This window comes from Rhododendron vialii, chromosome 7a (assembly GCF_030253575.1).
Source record: "Rhododendron vialii isolate Sample 1 chromosome 7a, ASM3025357v1".
NCBI classification, from domain to species: Eukaryota; Viridiplantae; Streptophyta; class Magnoliopsida; order Ericales; family Ericaceae; genus Rhododendron; species Rhododendron vialii.
In genome coordinates this window covers 14873764-14894672 of record NC_080563.1, presented here as the reverse complement: position 1 = coordinate 14894672, position 20909 = coordinate 14873764, and the positions used below count along the sequence as shown (strand labels likewise).

Here is a 20909-nt window from a genome sequence, read left to right as displayed (position 1 = left end):
GTCCCACACATGACAGGATAAGAACTTCATTAAAAGAGTTTTAAAAATGAAAATGTGAACAAAAGAATATAGATAACCAAAATAAAATGATTTAAAAAGAAAAGGAAATTGATTTTGGTACTCCACTTTTACCCAATGGCACTCTATTTTTTGTCTTTTTCCGATTTGAAATCATAACAATACCTTTTAAAGTGGATGAACACTAACAAAATAAAGGGTAATTTGATAATTTTACATAGAATAAAGACAAAAAGTTAAGTGCCAATGACTAAATGTAGAGTGCCAAAATTACTTTCCTAGAAAAAATGTATTATTTCTTCTATATTTTGTTCAATGGATGAGATGATTAATTTATCAGTCAGTCAAGCCACAGGTGGTGGCCTAATCTGTGATGCAAATGGAAAGTGGGTAGTTTGTTTTCACAGATCGATGTGGGCGATGCAGAGGTTGGATTGACAAGCAGTTGGCACCCATTTTGAGTGGAAATGGATACTTTGGCAGGTATCCATCTAATCATAAACCATGGGTTCGGATCAGCCACGACACAATCAAAGTAATCTTGTCCATAATTGCAGATTCCTAGCCGGGAGTAGAAAAGATTGATCATGTCTACCGAGAAGGAAACAAAGAGAAGATTGATCATGTCTATCAAGAAGAAAACAAATGCGCCGACGTGTAGCTATGCCTCGTGTGTTGCTCCAGTCTGTATTAACTCGTAACTTTGTGAAGACTCTAACGGGTTCCCTACCATAGACCCTTGTACGACTGATAATTTTACTCAGTGCACCTAGTTTACCAAAAATAAGTTATCAACCAGTCTGGTGACCTATTTGACCAAAACTTGAACTTAAAATCAGTGAATTTAAGCCCTCTGCCGCAATGGAGACCTATTATATGGCCTTTTCCGTCTATATAGAAAACTGTTGTATTACCCGCAACCGGTCCAAATCCAATGGTGTACGTATAAAGCATCATCAATTATGTCAAAATTAACTCTTCAAATAAAACACACAATCTGATGATCACAAGTGTCGGAAGACAAAAATAAAAGCCACGCTTTACTAGTCCTAATGGAGGACTATCCTTTACAACACAATAATCAGAATCACTGTTTCGACTCCAAAGCAATTCCTATGGATACAAATCTATCAGAAGATGTAAAAGCCCCTCGAACAACACAAGAACCAGATCCATCCGAAGCTGCAACTTTGCAGAAGCCACCGTTAAACCTTGTTTCCAAAGCAAATGCATGCATGCAATAGTGCCTTCTACCAAGATACACAACCGCAAATGCTTTCCCTCTCCACCATAAAATCCACCAAGAAATTTATGGCTGCCGACTGTTTCTAGCACCTAATCTCGTAGGAACCGGCTTTGGTAATGTAACGGACCCACTCAACTGTGTTGTACCCACTCTTCTCCCACACCTGTAGACTTAGGGTAAACAAATGCATTCTTGTACAAACAATCAAAGTCCAAACAATGTAAATCAGTATACCTTGAGAAAACGGACACGCAATCCAGATGCCGTAAACATAGGAACCTGCAAAAGCATAAATTTCAGTTATCGTCCAGTGGAAGCCTGGTCTTTGGTGAATACTGTAAATTCGATATGGATTTTAAATCTAAAGCATGAAAATTGAAATATCTTTTCGTCATTTCTATGGTCGCATATTTGATCAGAAAAAGGTTTCCTATCATTGGAAGTCGTAGATAACTGGAGACGACCACAGACGGAAGTCAAATACGGATTTCTGCTAAGTGCAAATAAACAAGGAAAAAACAAATAAATAACACGGCCCCACACTAGCACACACGTGTTTGACAAGTAACCATGCACTTTATTTCTATTTTACCACCATTGTAATCAAGAGGCAGTGACTTGGTTCTCTACCTTGATGTTTGTGGGTGCCACAGAATGAGAATAAACATAGGAGGGTCATCATCTTTAGCAGGTTTAGGTGCCACAGAGTCATAAACACAACCCTTTACAAATCAGTAAGAAAGAAGTCAGCCCTGTTCGGTGCAGAATTCTCAAGAACCCTCGTCTATCATATCGAAGAGGAACAAAGTCTTGTTAGGTTGTGGTCCTGTTTTTTGTATTTCAATTTCTCTGAAATCACTGCAATTGTAAGGCTAATATTGAATCAGTGTCCCTCCATTCCTGATGGTGTATCCTTGGGACACTATACTTTTGATAAGTAATTTGGACTACTCACTATTGAGGGCCTCAAGAAGATTAATAGCAATATTAAGGTACAACAGAGAAGGCCCTAATTTTCATTAACTCTGTCAGTGGTAACTATATGTAAGCAGGATGATGATAGCATGGATCAATAATCCTTCCATTGTCCTCTGGTTAGGGCTCTATGGTACAGTCTACTTGGTTGGTGGATGTTGATTGTGTGACCACTTCCACTTGTTCTCAAAGGTTTTTGATTGATTATATGGGCTTCGGATCCAATAAGAAGGCGCGCACGGCAGCTGTGGTGTTATGTTGACCAGAGTGTGAATGAGATACTGGCATGTATATTTGACTTGCTCAGTTTTGTTACAGCATACTTTTTGTCTTTAATTGTGCATTCTCGTTGCTCTCTTTTTCTTAAACCAAACCACACCAAAAAAAAAAACAAAAACAAAAAAAGGTTCTAGGCTTTCCTTTGGCAAGAGCCCTTACAGTTAGCTGCGTTAGCTGTCTAAATTGACCTCAGTTCGTTGTCAAAGCCCTTCTATTCAATTCCATGACAAAGGTGCAGAAAAACACAATCAGTGTAACAGAAAAGGGTCGGAAACATCTTTAAGCACCTGGAATTCCATCTGGATTGGCGGTCTAGTCGCAGACTTCTTTTCTGTCATTGTGGAAATCAACTCTACTTCTGCACTCAAGGTTGTCTCGGTTTGTCCAGGAAATTTCCTTATCCTACAAATATCACAAAAACTGGATGAAAGAACTACCCCTTAAAATTTCAAACAAGAGCATAATTTTAGTTTAATATTTACAGTAAAAATGATGACAGAACCCTATTCCTTCTAATATATATTATAAAAAAAAACTATTCATACACAGAAGAGTATTAAGTATTAACCAAGCAATCAGCCAAATAAAGTTTACCAGAACATGTTTTGAAATTCTAGCATTTGACATGCATCGACATTATAAACACAACTAATATTCTGGTTTGGTGAACAAGGTTTCAGCTGCAACTGGTGTTCAAAAAGCAGTAGAGCTTTTCTCAGTTGGAACATGGAAAACCAGCTTTGTAGTAAATTCTGAGAAAGGTTGAAAACTTAGAACTTCGAGGTCTTCTCAAACCTTATCTATTAATTGGATACAAAACGCAAATCAACAGCTGGTGATCCACAGGAACCTTGTGAGACCCAGTAAGAGAAGCTGATTAACATTTTCTGCCGCTATGCATCAACAGGACCAGTCGAGCAAAAGTTTACCTCCCTAGCCATATTATCCACCATCAAAATCTACACAATGATGACATGTCTGCCTGTTTAACACCCCATAATCCAATGGCAACCCCTAAAGTACCCTCCTTGCCTTTCATATTTATTACAGTATCAAGGGATTATCTAAGGAGAATTTCACATCCATTGACCACTACAAAATCACACAAATGCAAAGCATATAACCTATATTACATATTTACATTAGATAAATTGTATTCTGTAACAAATACTGAACGTAGAAGACATGTTTAATGCAAAGAACATTTGACAAATCCATGACAATGTTGGTATTAAAGCATTTCCAAAAATCAACTATAGTTCATACTCCAAACTTCACATTATCAGAGAAATAAAATAGTTACTACGAATTTATATTCTGTGTAAGCGCTGCTGCTTTATGCTCGTAATGCATCAACAAGCTTCAACTTTTCTCCTCTCTAAGATTTTATCCGCCTATTATAGTGGCTCCTGAGAGTTCAGGGTGAGCCCAGATTCCAAGATAGTATCAGGCTAGGAACTCCCACACAAAGGTCGAACATTTTCCTTTCTTTCTTTTTCAACAAGAACAAAGCTCCAACAGTGCAACCTTATTACCCACAAACATACCTATAACATATTTCAGCCAAGCAGTCCCTTCAAGCAAATCAGTGATAACAAAAATTGACTCGAGTATTAATTGTGACAAACAGTTGTCACAAAGCTCATGTTTCCATCAGAAGATTCAGAACAGATATTTAACATCCAACTTGAAACTATGCCAGTACCAGAAAACAGAACTAAATAGTAAGTAACCTCAAATACTCACTTCCAGACCAAGCAATCAATAGCAGCATTGTATTTAGCTCGACCTGACGTCACTTGGAAACTTGTTTTTGCAGTTTGTTTTGGTACGGGAATCTTAACAACAACTCCAAGTGCAAAAGTCTTTGCACCAAACACACTCTTTACCTGAAATTGAAATTCATGTGAAATATAAACAGAATTCACCAACTAAAACATGCATAGCTTCAAAATTGAGACAACAAACCTTAACATTTACTTCCATGCGTGTCCGGCCAAGTTCCTTGATTGTTGGCAACACCCGGAATGGTAGATTTACACCCTCAGTGATACGATACCTGTGGAAAAGATGCATTCAGTAAAAAATTTGGAGCAAATTGTACATCACATTTGTACACTATGAGAGCTGATACAGGTACCACCAAGCTAGTAAGGGGCCGTTCTACTTTCTTACTTAACCTTCTTTTTGAAGAAGAAGGTAATTTCAAGCTCAAAAATCATGTGTTTACACAAATAATTTTCCTACCAATATGGATTTTGTTTGATAGATCTCATTGAGATCTTTCAAACAGTGCAAAAAAAATCGAAAAATTATTTTTCATTTTCATTATATTTGAGTTTGAAATTACCTTCTTTTTTCTTTTTGAAAAAGAAGGTTTTTGGAGAAAGTAGAACGGGGCCTAATACGGGCTGCATAAAAATGATATGCAATAGGAAAAACAGAAATGACAGTTAATAAGATTGCTATAACATGTATGACGGAACAAAATGGTATTACATAAAAGGGGGAGGGAAGCTCAACGAAGAATTAACCAAATACTCGCTAGGCGATGTGTAGAAGCTATGCAAATCATAGTACAATGTTTCGTTAATGTACATTCCAAGCACCCGACAATAGTTCCTCGTAGCCGCGAACTCGATAACCAAATGGTTAAATTCCAAAACCATGGGCAGCACAGAAGAATGGTGAGCAGGGAAAAGCCAGTGTGCCTTAAGTATTGAAAATCCACTTACAGAAACTAGTCTCTCTATGGGTGCCTAGATTTCACCTAGCATCAGAGTTCCTGCATGGTTACCTTGGTTCGGGATTAAACGGAAGACTTAAACACCATCCTGCATCAATCATAAGCAAAAATGTTTATGGTTCACTAAACCTCTCCAAGTCCTGCTTGAGAAACAGGATCCCATTTTTGCCCTACTTTCATAGAGCTACAGAAATTTCATAACGAGGGTTTGCTCTTCGAAAAGAGAAAGCGCTGGTAATTTTAAACAGGCACATTAACGCATCTGTAAGACTCGAGTAAAAAATGTTGGTGGTGTAATAACTTAATGACTGAGAATGCCAAAGGCAATATCTAATCCAACCAAGATTCATTTCTGACCTCGTTGATACAATATTAAAAATACATGGAGGAAGCTTTACTGACTAATGCTTAATATGATAAGTACACAGTTCCAACATGTCCATATTTTACAAGAGGTTGTAATTAACAAATGAGGGACAAGCTCTAACAGTAAACATGCTATTGCTAATGCACGATATTTACAAGAGCTATGAATAACCGAAACATTTCATTGGAAAACCTGTAAGCTTACTTCATCAATTCAAATTCACCATCTGGTGGCACGAAACTAACGGTCTTTTCTGAGTTGAACCTTGTCAGGTTTACGCATTGATGGAAAGTCACATCATCAAGCTCAATAGTTTTCCCGCTGCACAAGGTAGCATGATCAATGATTGGGTAACAGTGGAGGCATGAGAAAACTATCAAACAGATATGCAAATCAAAATAGCATTATTAGCCAAACAAAGTAATAGAAGCAAAACTAATTTTAGTCTTCATATATTCACATTAATGAAACATTTGCATCCAACATCTGAACTATACTTCGCAAAAACCCTCCCAAGAGATGATTGAGGATAAAGTTTCCAAAAAATGTTAAACAGGAAGGCATTTGGTTCGACTTAAGCATGCACTTTTGCAGCAAAGGAACATCCATAAATTATGAAACTGAATCCTCAGAGCATTGATTAGGACTTGGTAACAGGGTTGTCAATGAAAATTGTGTCAACAAGGCAAAAAGTTGGTACAACAGGCGGACACTCTGACTGGAATGTTCTGGAGGTAAACCTCTTCGGATTTATACGTAGAATGTGGGGGAGTCACCCCCTCCTCTCTTTCTTTTTCTTTCTTCCGCATTCAGAGAATTATTGAAACATCTATGTATTTTATGTTTACAAGACATAAAGTAGAGCTGCTCCTCCACCCATTTCTTTTGGGAAAAAGGGTATTATAGATAAATCGTATGGTATGTAGAATGATTCTACAAAAAGTTAATTGGGATTTGGGGGGAACAAATGAAAGGACAAACAAATTGTTGTCCAATGTTCTCACCAAGGAATTTTTCATTCTTATACTGCACATATATGCAAAATGTGGTATCCATGTGTATGAAAAAATCTGGAAGCCAAGAACTCATGTACGAAAAATGTAGTAATGACGAATGATAAAACTAGGATTCAGAAAAAGAAGAACGTTTTTGAGAGAAAATACAGATCAGTCTACTAAAAGCGATGGGGTGAAATCCATGAACATGCTGTTCATACACAAGATGGAGCAAAATCTCAAGCACCTAAAAATGACATAGACCCCCCAAAGATACTGCAAGTGAATTAGAAGAGAAAACACTCTCCCATCTTAAAACAATATCAGGGGGTCAATGACCAGTACTACACCTAATCACCATCCCTAACAGTTTAAAGAACTGTCAGCATCTATTTACACCACCGACGGCAGGGTGGCGGGTTCGGCCAATCCTTCAATAAACTCAGATACAGAACAATGCAAACCATTACATGGCAAATGAAACAATAGAGACCATAGCTCCTAGAATTTGATGAAAGGATGCAGTAAGAAAGAAAAATACCATTGAATAGCAAAAATTATGCAAGGAACACAGATGTCATCACGTCTAGTTTCTACAAGTTCCTCAAAGGATGTAGGGAACTATATGTCCAAGATGTACACAGACAAGCGAATACAGGATGGGAGCGAAAAATAGTAAGCCCTTGCAAGTTACCTCTTAGTGGGACGTGACTTAAGTTGTGACTCCTTCTCAAGGCCAATTTTATCGTTTAAACCCAACTTCAAATCAGGCATTCCAGAAAGAAAGCACTTCATCAGAATTTTCCCAGTCACATCACATCGCAAAACACTACCTATAATCACCAAACATTTATAAGCAACCAAAGTAGGAGTAAATCAACCAAAATACTGCCATATAGCCATTCACACCTTTTGAGGACATAAGAAGATTCACACTCTCCACAATATCCAGAAACACCTGTTAGGAGATAAGAGATAAGAGCTATAACTCAGCAGGATGGCCATAACACAAGAAAAGAGATGCAGAGCATTAGAGCAAAATGACATTACCTCATTCTTTTTGTAAACAAGACCCTCTCTTCGCCATCCAACAGCCCCTGTAACTTGTAAAGTTGCATTCGGGACTGGCTTATCTGCAGGCTATATTTTCATATTACCCCAACAAGTCAGTCAAATCTTCTTTCAGTTCTTTGTAAAAGTCACACAAAAAGAAGACTACATATCTCGCTTTCAAAAATGGAATAGACTTCCAATGTTGGTAACAAACAAGTGTCTAAAGCTGGTCCAGGAGAATGACATAGTGCAATCACATTTCAATAACTAACACAGAAAAGTAAAAACACTTCTAACCTTGGATGAGAACGGCGAGCGTACTCCTTCCTGAGTGATGTAAAGCTTCAGAATTTCCGGAGAAAGATTTTGGGGATAACCAAAGTCCATGATTTCTGCAATTTTAAACAAAAGCACCAAGTATTCATGCAGATGGTTAGTGGCAGCGGTTCTCCCAAAAAATTGGAAAGAGCTATTCGGGCAACTTAAAATCCAGGGAAAACTGGATAATCTTCAAATTGCATACCATCCAATAGCTCATAAATCAAGACAAAATTATTGCGAATAGCATCTTCATCAAAAGCCCCGCCAAAATACGATTTGAATAGTGTAACAGCCTGCATAAAAGCAAACATACAAAGATTACAACAAACAAAAAGTCCTTGGTGATTAAAATGTATTCAACCCAAAATTGTGTAGAATAAAGGAAATAAAGACGAAGAACTTTAGAGGAAAGACAAAGACAACAAACTGTGCCCTTTGCCTTGCTCAAGAAATAAAAAGGAGTAGAATACAGTTCAGCATGGTCTTCGATTTTAAAATCTCACCAGACGTAGTATGTGTGACAAATATAAATAGCCACACAAACAAACATAACAAGGATCCAATTATTCACATTGGTGTGCTAAAATAAAATTATATCGGATCCTTGAGAAAGCACAAAGCTTCCTCCTCACTGCTAAAGCTCTGGTCTCCAAAGTTCCAAACTCAATCAAAGAAAGATAAGCCGATCAATAGGAAAAATAATCAGCAAAAAACTGAATACTACCTCAACAACAAACTTGAACGCACAGGCAACATTAGCATTGCTGCTGACCACAATTACAATGTAGACATTGCTGATTCTCATGTAAAAGAAAGAACATCCCCCGATCTGCCTCACGGGACATGTACCAAGTTCTTTCGTTTGCATTATATGCATTCGAAAGGCATCCACCATATTTCCCCTGGAGGAACAATTAGAGTCAACAAACAGATAATGACAAATAACATAACCCTAAGCGATAAACTGACATAGTAAATCACATATCATGCAGCTCAGGAGACGGGAAATAGAATCAATAAAACTAAATCAAGAAGATAACAAGGAAAATAATGATCAAAAACTACAGGCACGATATAACACAAGACACATTTCTGACCTGATCTGCGCACAAGAAATAACTTGGTACTTAAAAACAAATGGAAGCACAGAAGTTGTAGTTTCTTAAGTATGACCAAACAATAGTAAAACAACATGGAAACAGCTCTCCCCAAAGAGTGAATGTTTTTGATCAAGTTTCATTGGAATGTCAACATCACAATACCACGAAATTATAGAGATTAAGAAACTAATTGCATTTAATCTTCTACTTTCCGATATAGTGGCAGCACATAGATGATAGAACATAAGCAGTCACCCATAAGGAACCAGTCTTTATTCTTCAATGACAGTTTTGGACAAATAAGCAGTTTTCATAGGATATAACTCACGATGTTAAACATCCATAATGTGTACCAAAATGGATAGAATTGCTAAGTTTACATCCCAACTATATTTAAACCACCATACGTAAGCATATAGCCCAGTGCATCCAACTCCATGGCTATCAACCTAGGTGACACTGAGACAAGGTCACGGGTACAAATATAGGGTGCCCATGCATGTCCTTTCTTCCGTATCACGAAAATTATAACATTTGTGTAAAAATTTGTGTCATATCCATCAGTGACATGGATACCGTTGGTAAATACAAGAGTCCATGAAACATTGCTGTGTGCAACTTGCAAGTATGGTGGAGTGTCTTAAGACATTGGTTTACGATAGGATAGACCCTTCCCCAGGTGGGTTTCATTGTTGTATACTCTGTGAAAAGTTAATATCATCTGGCACATACCCTGAATACCATGGACAGTGCCTTTGCACTCGACAATTCAATTCACTTTCTGTTGCTATTCAAAAGCCATTAACAGAAGCTACTGAAAGCTAACACCCTTGAGTATAAGAAGTATAGGTTCAAGCATTTCCATTAAAACTTGATTACAATAATGGAATACAACCGTAACAAATTTGCAGAACAGATGATGACATATGTCGAACTTCATGATTTTCCAAGCGAAAATAGGTAAATTCAGGAAGTACAGTGAAACTGTATGTTTTAATGAGCAACTAAACCAATAGATGAGACGATAATGATAACTCCAGATAAAAAGGAACGGGAATAAAAGGAAGCTACATTAAGAAAGGAAAATTTAAACATACTACCGACGAAGTTGCAGAGAAACTAAAGATACTACAAAAGGACACAAGTAAACTAAATGACAACTGAAATAAAATCAAAGACAAAGTTATATGCCACTTGGTGATATTTGGAGGCAATTCTCTCGAATACACATACTCTCTTTACACTCCAACCCCTACTTTCAAGTTTTAAGCTCCAACTTCTACTTAAGTGGTTACCATCTCATCCATTCGAATTGTCTGGCATTTCTTCCACAATAATATACGTTACAACTACCCGCAATCACGTTCAACGCTGTCGTTCAATGATACGGTTTGGCTTTGCAACTACAAGGCCTTCTCAATGGACTCTTGCGGCCCATCATACCCGACCCAAACTCCGCTCTGTTCCAACACGCCGCCTATCAAACCACCACAAGGCCTTAACACGTGTGCATTAACATAGCGAGGTAAAAGCCACTCCACTCTAGCCCCAACTAGCAGACGTCTATTAACCAGTACCCAAACCACCCTTTTACAGATGGGGAAGCATTTCCCTTCTGTAAGACCTCGAACCAATTCTTCTTTCCCCGACAGTTTTAAAATCTCCAATGAACCTTTCCCAGCAGGAAAATGTTAAGAGTTTTTAATAGTTGAAGTATCGAATCCGTGAAATTCAAGCATATTAACTTGCAACTGAATTAATACACAACAATGGACTCAAGACCTGTAGACCTATAGAGAAATGTAAATGTGATACGCGTCTAGCCAGAGAAAGAGAGGGAGGGAGAGGAGCTGACCCGACGTCGTCGCGGTAGAGGCGGTTGATGAGGACATCGCCGCGGAGGTTCAAGAAGTACACGGCGGAAGCGGCCACCGGCATGTCTCCGATCCGAATTCGGAATACTGTTCTGGACGCAGAGAGAGATTTTGAGATCCAGAGACCAATCGGAAGCGGATCGGGTTAGATCTCGGACAGATTCCGCGTTTTTTGCGCTCGAGTTCGTGGTCGGATTCAGAACATCGCGGATCGTCGTTGTTTATACAGCATAAAAAAAATACGAAGAAAATGGTGAACTCGTTGTGCAAATGGGGTAAAAAAAGGAGCAGAGGACTTTTCCCGTCAAGAGTTGTATGCTGGGGAGGTAATGGAGTTTGAAATGCTGAGGGGACTTACCTGTGTTTTTCAAAAACACCGAGGGAGGTGAGTGTTATTTATATAAAGACTAGCAATGTTGCTAAGTACTAGCGGATGTTAAACGGCGTGAAATGTAACACAGTTTTAAATAAATTATTTGTTCTACCTAATTTTCCTATGCGAAGTTGTAAACACCACAAAGCCTATCCATAGTGCTATAATTAAAAGTAAAAGCTTTTTAAAATTAATGATATTGATACAAAATATAACTCACAGTGCTATAATCAAACTTAACAACTTTTTTAGAAATAATCAATTTTTGAATTTGGATAACCAAAACTAGCAATCTTTTGACAATAACCAAATTTAATAAACCTTACATATTCTCAATCAAGTACACCAATTATTATACAAAAATGTTCTACTCTCTCTTCTCTTTCCTCTCTCTCTTATTCTTTAAGAACAATATTTTCGGAAAAAAAAATTATTTTTTTAGAAAACAGTTTTTTAAAAATAATTTTTTAGTCTTTTTCCCAAAAAATAAAGTTTCAAAAAACTATTTTCTATTTCTAGTAGTAAATAGTTTTTATTAGTTTCAAAACTATTTTTAGGAAAACTATTTTCTACTGTTCACTTTTTAAATTTTTTATAATTTGAAAAGATGATGTAACAAATTTTGGTTATTTAATTATGTGTCATTATAAATATCTACATTGCTAACCTTAGTAATATTTTAACATAAAGTCTATGAGTGCATATGTTTATGTACATACATCATGTACATACGTTTTTTGGGCCCATTTCGGTCCCAAATAAATGATCGAAGCGGCTCATTTTGTTTAAAATACTTTGCTAACGGTCCTTTCAAAAAATAAGCTAAATTCAGTATCGATAAGAACGTTTACTAAACTTCGAACTTTGCTTTAGAATTCAAGCTTGAATTATGGGACAACGTTGGATGTTTCGTACACACCCTAATTGATACCGGATTGAGTTTATTTTTTGTAGGATCCATAAATAAAATATTTTTAAATAAAATGAGCGGCTCCGATCATTTTTTTGGGTCCCGAAACGGGTATGTACTCACTTTTGATTATTCACTTTTAAATGAATAATCAAAAGGTGATGTCATAACTTTTGATTATCAATTTTTTATTATAGCATTGTGGATACTCTTAGTTGCCATTTAGATATTTTCCTATTTGATCACAAAAGGTAATATTTACATAGAGATACATTGCCAAGTATGGGTTTATTAAAGAATACTCTCTATATATCTTTTAAAAATTGAATGATTTGATGGCTACAAAGTTAATAGAACGTGACATAACGGTTATAAAAGTTGCCCTCATTTATATGCTTAACATTTTGATAATATAGATATAGATATAGAAGTCGATTGTTTTAAGAATTTGGTGGATATTTATTTGTGTTTTAAGAGATTTTATGTATTTTTTATCCTTGTATTCTATAGTCTCTTCATTTTAGTGGGATTTAAAATTTATGAAAAAGAAACAATGTAAAACTTCCAAGAACATGAAATTTCTAAATGCACATAAACTATGTTTTACCAAACATAACTACTCATTTTCTATTTTCACCATTCATGTTAGTGTACTCACCAATAAACTCTCCGTCTCATCCATGGTCTTTCTCTTCATGTGGAGTATATTTTTTTTACCTATCAATCACTATTGTTGCGTGGCCATCATGCACCACCATACAACACCGGTTTTCATCTCTCTGCGCTCTCTTTCTCTTCATTTATCTCTCAAGCAATCATTTTCATAAAATCTACGACGTCTCAGTGAAAATCGTGAACCGATCATGAGTCTCTATCTCTCAATCTAGTTTCAAAACAATCATTCCCCCGAAGTCATATAGCCAATCTCTGGGAAAAGATCATATAACACGAGCATACGTGAATTCACTCGGTCAATATTGTTGTTTTTCAATTTTTTAACTTGAGTGTTTAATTGCGACTGTCTTGTCACATAAAGTAAAATCAAAGTTATTTTGTCGTCATTCAAGCAAAGCAAGGCAAAAAGCGATTTGCTACCACGAGGGATGGTGGCGGGTGACAATCGATATTTGTTGCTCATATGGTCATTCTTTTTCCAACTAGTACGAGGAGATGATTAAACAACTAATAGAATACTGTTATTCGAAGAAAGATTATTTCTTGAGACCTAAATAACTATATTTTTTTAACGAGACTGAAAATGCAAGCTTAATTAAGAATGATGGTCCTAGTAAACCGACAAGCTTTCAAACCAAACTAATGGGCGGGTCAGGCTTCAACTCACACGCCCAAGCCCTACTCATTGCTATACAAATTGGGCTAGCCCGTCGACAGACAAGATCAGGTCAAGCTAAAACCTGATAGGCCGGACAGGTTGAGCCCGCAAGTAAAATTATGACCCTTAGCATAAGCGATGACAAACGGAGCCAATTAATATATTCTAATTACATGTTTACCTGGACTCAATGGCTAATTTTCATATGAGGTATCCCCACACCTAAACGGGATAAAACTAATCCAACTTTGGCCGAACGCAGAAAATCAACACTCACAGAAAACAGTTAGAAGCAGCTATGAGGGGAAAAATCCCTAAGTAGACGGGAGGTCCGTGTCATTTGAAGATCTCCAACACAGATCCCTCTATAATTACAACAAACCACAGGGTAGCCTAGTGTAGTTCACTCAATTTTCAAAAAAGAATATCCCAAAAGAAATTTCTCCAGCTTATTAAAAAAAGTGGCGACTATTCGCAGTCCCGTATTTTTTCCCTTAACCCACTACATTTCTGTAAATAGTTGTTGAAAATCATACATAACATTTCGGTAAATAGCTGTTGAAAATAAGATTATATTTCAGTAACTACATGTCGAAAATATATTCAACATTCGATAAATAACTGTTGAACATATATTTTCGATAAATAATAATTAAAAAAATATTATATTTCGATAATTATATACTAAAAATATACCTCACTTCGGTAACTAACTGTAAACTATAATTAAAAAATTTTAACGGACTAGAGAATAAAATACGGGACCGCAAATACTCCCCTCTTATGATCTCAAATCAGGCCCCAGACTGCTTGCCTCCTGCACCAAGCTTTTTTTCCAACCCACCCCTGCCTCTTCACTCGCCGCATCTCCCATTTCCCCCGAAACTCTAACCGCCGCCGCCGGCTATCGCAGCAGTACCAGCAGCAGAAACAAACAACACGGATTTTCCAACTTTTCCAGTCTGCTAGATTTGCGCATGCATACTGGGTTGGTACTGGGATGAGGTTTTTGAAGAAGATCGCGGGGTTTCTAGGGTTTGCGAAGGACGAGGAGCACGACGCGAGGGACGAAGCCGAAGCTGACGCCGTCGATGATGCCGACTTGGATGCAGTAGAAACCCACAATCTCCCTCGTAAAGGGTTTAGCGTGGCCGTTAAAGTGCCCGTCGATAGGCTGCAGCTCGGCCCGGTTCTCGTTCCCTGTGCTGTCGGCGACGGGGGCGTCCAGGTGAATCTTTTGCGCTGATATTATTATTTTTACTTCAATTCTTTCATTCTGGTATTTTGGTTGTACAATTAGCGTCGGTGGTTTGGTTCAATAAATGGAACTTTCTATTTAGATGCTATAATTCATGCTCTAATTGACGGAAAGTTTAGAGTGGCTATGGTAGTAGTTGGGGTTCAGAACAGGGGTTACTGGTGGCGGAGCCTGAAGATTAGTTCAGGAGAGGCAAATAGAATGTGTTCAGTATAAGTGCAAAAATGATGCTTAATGTATCATGTATGTAGTAGGGACATGTCGAAGGTCCCGTATCAGAGTTGGAACACTTACTGGACACCGACACTCTCGGGACACGTCTCCGACACTTAAATCTGAAAGTTCGGGGACATTCTAAAAATTGCTCCAGACTTAAGTCACATAATGTGCGGCTGGTGCAGGAGCAGGAGCGAGAGCAAGAGCGTGAAAGTGTCTTTCAAAAACCTCCCAAACAGCTAAAATTCTTTAGTGCATGGATCGAGGGCGTGATTGAAGGCCATTTTGAATGATTACGTGACTAAGCTCCGGACACTCGCAACGCGCGGGGGGTGGGGGGGAACGAAATAGTAGGCTTTAATTAAAATGTAGGGAAGTCTTTTTTTGTGTGACATGATGGTTTATTGATTACAAAGACGCCTAAGTGATGAAACGCTTGTTGCTGGAATAATTTTGTGAATGATTTAATGATACTTATTATAGGGTGTACATGATGTTACATATTCACAATAACAGCTTATATATGTAGCTTTTATTCATGTAATATCATAATATAATCATGTCGCCTAAGTGATGAAACGCTTGTTGCTGGAATAATTTTGTGAATGATTTAATGATACTTATTATAGGGTGTACATGATGTTACATATTCACAATAACAGCTTATATATGTAGCTTTTATTCATGTAATATCATAATATAATCATGTCCCCCAATGTGTTGTGTCCTCCAATTTTTTAAAATTTATGTGTGGGCGTGTTCGTGTCGGGTCACGTGTCCGTGTCGGTGCTACATAGTGTGTAATGCAGTTACCAATGTGTATATGATGTTTCTCTAACCTGTATTGACCTATTACAAGTGAGCTAATACTCTGTAGTCTTATTTCTTCTTTTCCGTAGAGCTTTTCTGCATTTGACACGGCATAAGCTGATCATCAAGTTCTCAATTCTCAACTAAAGGGGTTCTAGTTATATGCAGTATACATTCTCTCATGAATTTGGACCCAGAACTGTTGTCAAATAACTCCAAAAGTTCAAAGTTAGCAGGCACATTACGCACTTCACCAAAGATGAGCTGAATGTAATTATAACTGGTGTGCTGATATATAATTTTTGTGTACACATAAATAGAAAGCAAATTAGTGAAAATGAAGATAGAATGGGATATACACGGGATGACTTTGAGTAATCTAATTACTTAAAGAAGGCAAATTGTCGGGGTTTTGTTGAAAAAGAAAGGGAAAAAGAAGAGGTTGGAAACACTGAGGGGGCATATGTGAAATTAAGATGGCCAAATTACCAAGAACTTTTACTATTATATTTATAAGCAAAAGAAAATGTTGAGAAATTAAGGGGCCAAGTGTCCTCTTTGGCCACGCGGTGGCTGAAGCTCGGCCATTGACTGTAAGCTCCTTTCTAAGTATTTCATGAGAAGTTATCAGGGGCTCCATTCCTAGCTCCTTGTACAACACTATTAATTTTTCTCCGATCAAACCGTGAGTTAATAAGAAACAAGTTTGAAAGCTAACAGAAGCGGAACATATCAATGTACTAGTGATAAAGGCACGACACAACACGCCGATAAAAAAAAAAAACCCGCGACGCAACACTTTTTTATTACAACTTACAAAAAAAAAAATTCCTTCCCTTCTAGTGATCACAACTTAACAAACCCAAATGAAAAGTTTTAATAGTTTATTTCTTCTAAGAATAGTTTCACAACAAATAATACCACACCCATTGAAAAAGTAGGAGCACATACCCAAATGATATTTCTAATTAACTTATGTACAACCATTCATTAACAGCTATCACAATCAACCAATACTTATATCACACCCGTATACAATATAGTTCAACCAACAACTAATCAAAAAAAAAAAAATGAATCGTTTTAAAACTCCACTTCCCGTAAGTTAACGAATGCTAAATTTCTTTAAGATTGAAAGTGATTCTTGTTGCTGAATGCTACAACTTGAGTTAATTTTCCCCTTTTCAAATCAAAGGAATGCTACAGGCCTACTACAACTGAGACAAATTATCGAGCACTACTACTTCGATTCATGCATCCAAGAAATAGGTGAAACAACTTGTTACTAAAAAAAACTAAGTTTATTCTTTTGTGACTAAAGTTTCTATAATGTTTTTCTATTGTTACCTCAGTTGAGGGAAGAAATTTCTTTTGTGACTAAAGTTTCTATAATGTTTTTCTATTGTTACCTCAGTTGAGGGAAGAAATGAATGGAATAGAGTTCTCTGATGGATGAGTGGACATGTACAATGCACAACACCACAATGATAGAGTTTAAGATTGACGATAGGGAGAAGAAAACGTTTTGATAATGAAAGGCATGTTGTTAAATAAAGAAATAATATGTCTGTCCCCAGAAAAAGCAACATTGTTTAATAAGTAAGGAAAGAGGGAGGGAGAGAATAAATTTATTAAAGGAGTTGATTGGACGGCTATAACCTATTGAAAATTTGATCCGACGGCTGAAGAGAGCAAAAAACTAAGTTTATTCTTTTGTGACTAAAGTTTCTATAATGTTTTTCTATTGTTACCTCAGTTGATGGAAGAAAGGAATTGAATAGAGTTCTCTGATGGATGAGTAGACATGTACAATGCACAACACCACAATAGAGTTTAAGATTGACAATAGGGAGAAGAAAACGTTTTGATAATGAAAGGCATGTTGTTAAATAAAGAAATAATATGTCTGTCCCCAGAAAAGGCAACAACATTGCCTAAGGAGTTGATTGAATGGCTATAACCTATTGGAAATTTGATCTGACGGCTGAAGAGGTGCTCTTGTTTGTATGTGTAAACAAAAACTGCTGTATTTTATAATATAGATAAGGAGACAAGTGGGAATCATGATGCAATTCGTTCAAGTTTGTTTATTGACACCTAATGAAATAACCGGTGAGGGGGTGACTAAGTTGTGTGTTATTCATAGTCATTTAATTTGTTCAACAAATTTTACATTTTCGGTAAACTAGTTGTGACTATTATCTGCATCGTAGAAGATTCTATCATCACATTTAACAGAGGTTAATTTCAATGGTATGTCTTCTGCATGCCTCTTTTTTTCAATAGTTAGCATGTTTTGGTTCGTGTATGCAAAGCATGTCCTAGTCTCTTGCGTTTTGGAGTTTCATCAAGACTCATTAAAATAGAGTGGGCAAAAGGATAAATCAAACCTTTGCAACTTGCAAATTAGGGGTGAGGGATTAAACCGATTTAAGTACAGATGTTTTTAACCAGTGAAGGTAACTGTAGGGAAGTAATGGAACAGTGGTCAGGATTGTACAGGTGTGCAATGGAAACAACTATATTACATGCCATAATGCCAATCATTGGTCATGAAAGGCCGCTTACATATATTACATGCTTTAATAAGATGATGTTTCATGTCTCGAGAATCTTTGGGAATGCTGAGCGATGCCCTTCTCAGGTTATCAGGTAGGTCCTGGTTTTGTAGACATGATTTGGAGTTTGTTTGTGATTAGTGGCTTAGTGTGTTGTAAGGATGCTCAAGTTATGCTTGAATCCTCATAGTCTTGACTGGTAGTCGGTTATTGGCTGGCTACACACCGTTTGGGTATCATGTCAGCCACAGAGTGGGTGGGTGGAGAGGTAAGAGTTGAGGTGCTCTTCAAGTGCGAGAGAGAGGGAGAGAGAGCGACAGAGGGAGGGAGGGATAACGCCCCTGTCCACCCTGGATGGAGATTGCGAACCGTAGTACTGACATACTTGCAACCATTACCAGACTTGAATGATATGTCAATCGACTATCCCCAATGAATGGTAATTTCCTTGTTGACATAGGCATGTATTATCTACACAACCGGCACTTTGGATGTGGCTTCTTTGTTTATTGAGAGTGGTGTCAGGGTTGTAGTGTCTCGGGTGAATCTGAACCATGGTCATGGAAACCTACTTTTCTTTAGGCGAGGTCTCAGACCTATCTTGGGAGACAGGTTTCTTGTGGGCTTACATATGCTCATTAGGTGGCTTGTGATTTTGCCAGAACAGGCATACAGTTTATTATCTCTTGCAGTGGCAGGGCTGTTCAGTGGCTGGGGGTGGCCAAGCCCCCCCTCCCCCTCCCTTCCCTTCCCCTTTTGGGATAAAATTAGTTTGAACTGGGAGGTGAAAAAAGACTTTCAAAGTCTCATAACATTTTGGGGTTGCTGTGACTACCTTGTTGTCACTTTAAAATTTTCCATTTCAAAACAAAACAAACCTACATTCTTTTGAGTTCTCTCTGTATTTTCCTCGCACAAAAGATTGTTTTGACTTGGCCCCCCGGATCCTAAATCCTAGCTCCGCTACTGATCTCTTGGAGCCTATTTCTCCCTTCCTTGAGGGTGACGCTACAGTTGTAGTTGGTGTTTCTTAGTTAATGTTACCTTTTGTCAAGTTATGTTTGAGAATGATTCCTTGTCCGTTTTTTTCATCTCTCTTTTCCTGTTCATCAATAGCTTTTGTTCCAAGGAGCTTCTAGGCTGCCATGTAAAACACTGATACAACAGTGGAATCAGAAGACTAGAAAAGCGTGTAGAATTGTGTTTGTCAAAGCAGGGAAATAACAACCCTTAACAAGCTTTTCATTAAATAATGTCAAGCAAAAACTATGTTTCTTATACGCAGGGATTGAAATGGTATGCAAGGCGTCTCAAGATAGATGAATATGGAGATGTTGCAGATGAGTTCCTTGATGAGATTTCGCCAACCGTGTCATCATCTGGTATGGAAGATCACCCTCAGCCATTTCCGAGGTTACAAGTGAAGTACAATGCTAAGGCGGCCAAAGTGAGGCATCAAGCCCTTGCCCCAAATGGTAAGGTCCTACAGAATGTGGAGTACCAAGGTAGATTGCTGTGGGTGTAAGAGACATTTTCTAGGGCAAGTTGTCTTTTTGGTTATTGGATTTCGATTTCATTTCACCTCATATGTAATTCCGGTCAGTGTGTGTATTGTTTTGACTATCCCAATACTGCAGAATGGATCCAAATGACAAATTAGCTGTAGTTTCCTGTATTTTGAAGTACTTAAGAACTGATTCTTGAAAATTGATGAATTCTCTGTAAGAACTGCTGGATATATACCATGTCAGACAATCAAAACACGAATGTATCGTATTGTGAAATCTCAGTTTGTTAAGTTCTAAGTCATAATGGTAGATATGTTATGTTCAATCTACTGTATGGTTTCCAAATAATGGTATACTAAATACTACAACTCCATATTTATTTACTACAACACCCAGCCCACTGCCTAGCCAAACGGGCATTGCAATCCTCTTCTATATTTCCAGCAGCACGGGGAATCCCGTTTTGGATAGGAGCTACTGCGGGCCGTTTCTTTTTGTTTATCTATCCCCTATCCGTTGCTCATTTTGTTGTTTTTGCTGTTCCCCTTTATGTTTTATTGTCATCTGTAAACTGTTATCCTTTTATCAATGCATATCTATCATGTTCCAAAAAAATGTAGAAAATTCAGATCTCGAATGAAAAGAAAATTGATTACTTATTTCAATTAAATAGTTCTCGTATAATTCTCATAATTTACGCATGCATCTATTGTGAAGATTTTTTTTTGTTAGGAGTATTATTATGGCGAATTTGAAATCATAACTGGAAGCTTTAAGGAAAGTTCATTTGAAACCCCCCACCCCCAAACCAACCCACCCCCCCCCCCCACACACACACACACACACACAGAGACACACATATTTTGGATTTTTTTTTGGTTTTTTCCTCAACTTTTTTCAAGTTTTGTCTATAATATTTTACTTTGCTAATTCCTAACGTTGGGAAAAATTTGAAATCAAAACATTACA

General features: G+C 37.4%; 2 protein-coding genes and 1 long non-coding RNA gene across 4 annotated transcripts; 1 reads left to right on the top strand and 2 right to left on the bottom strand.

The window, feature by feature from the left end:
• Positions 1 to 978: 978 nt before the first annotated feature.
• LOC131333690 (AP-2 complex subunit mu) lies at positions 979 to 11275 on the bottom strand. Its single transcript, XM_058368353.1, has 13 exons — positions 10956 to 11275; positions 8725 to 8902; positions 8203 to 8293; positions 7977 to 8071; positions 7677 to 7766; positions 7536 to 7584; positions 7321 to 7459; positions 5836 to 5952; positions 4487 to 4577; positions 4265 to 4407; positions 2806 to 2920; positions 1499 to 1543; positions 979 to 1427 (listed from the first exon to the last, which is right to left on the bottom strand). Exons 1-13 carry the CDS (start codon positions 11036 to 11038, stop codon positions 1347 to 1349), a joined length of 1317 nt encoding a protein of 438 aa, XP_058224336.1. The 5' UTR covers positions 11039 to 11275; the 3' UTR covers positions 979 to 1346.
• Positions 11276 to 14379: 3104 nt separating this feature from the next.
• On the top strand, positions 14380 to 20216 carry LOC131333721 (uncharacterized). The gene is made up of 2 exons (XM_058368425.1): positions 14380 to 14818; positions 19718 to 20216. Exons 1-2 carry the CDS (start codon positions 14591 to 14593, stop codon positions 19955 to 19957), a joined length of 468 nt encoding a protein of 155 aa, XP_058224408.1. The 5' UTR covers positions 14380 to 14590; the 3' UTR covers positions 19958 to 20216.
• LOC131333738 (uncharacterized) lies at positions 14842 to 18282 on the bottom strand. 2 transcript variants are annotated; one of them, XR_009201881.1, is made up of 3 exons: positions 17836 to 18282; positions 17284 to 17533; positions 14842 to 17221 (listed from the first exon to the last, which is right to left on the bottom strand). It is a non-coding gene; the product is annotated as an uncharacterized LOC131333738 (long non-coding RNA). The 2 variants fall into 2 exon arrangements; XR_009201880.1 differs by lacking the exon at positions 17836 to 18282 and having other exon boundaries at positions 17284 to 17784.
• Positions 20217 to 20909: the final 693 nt, after the last annotated feature.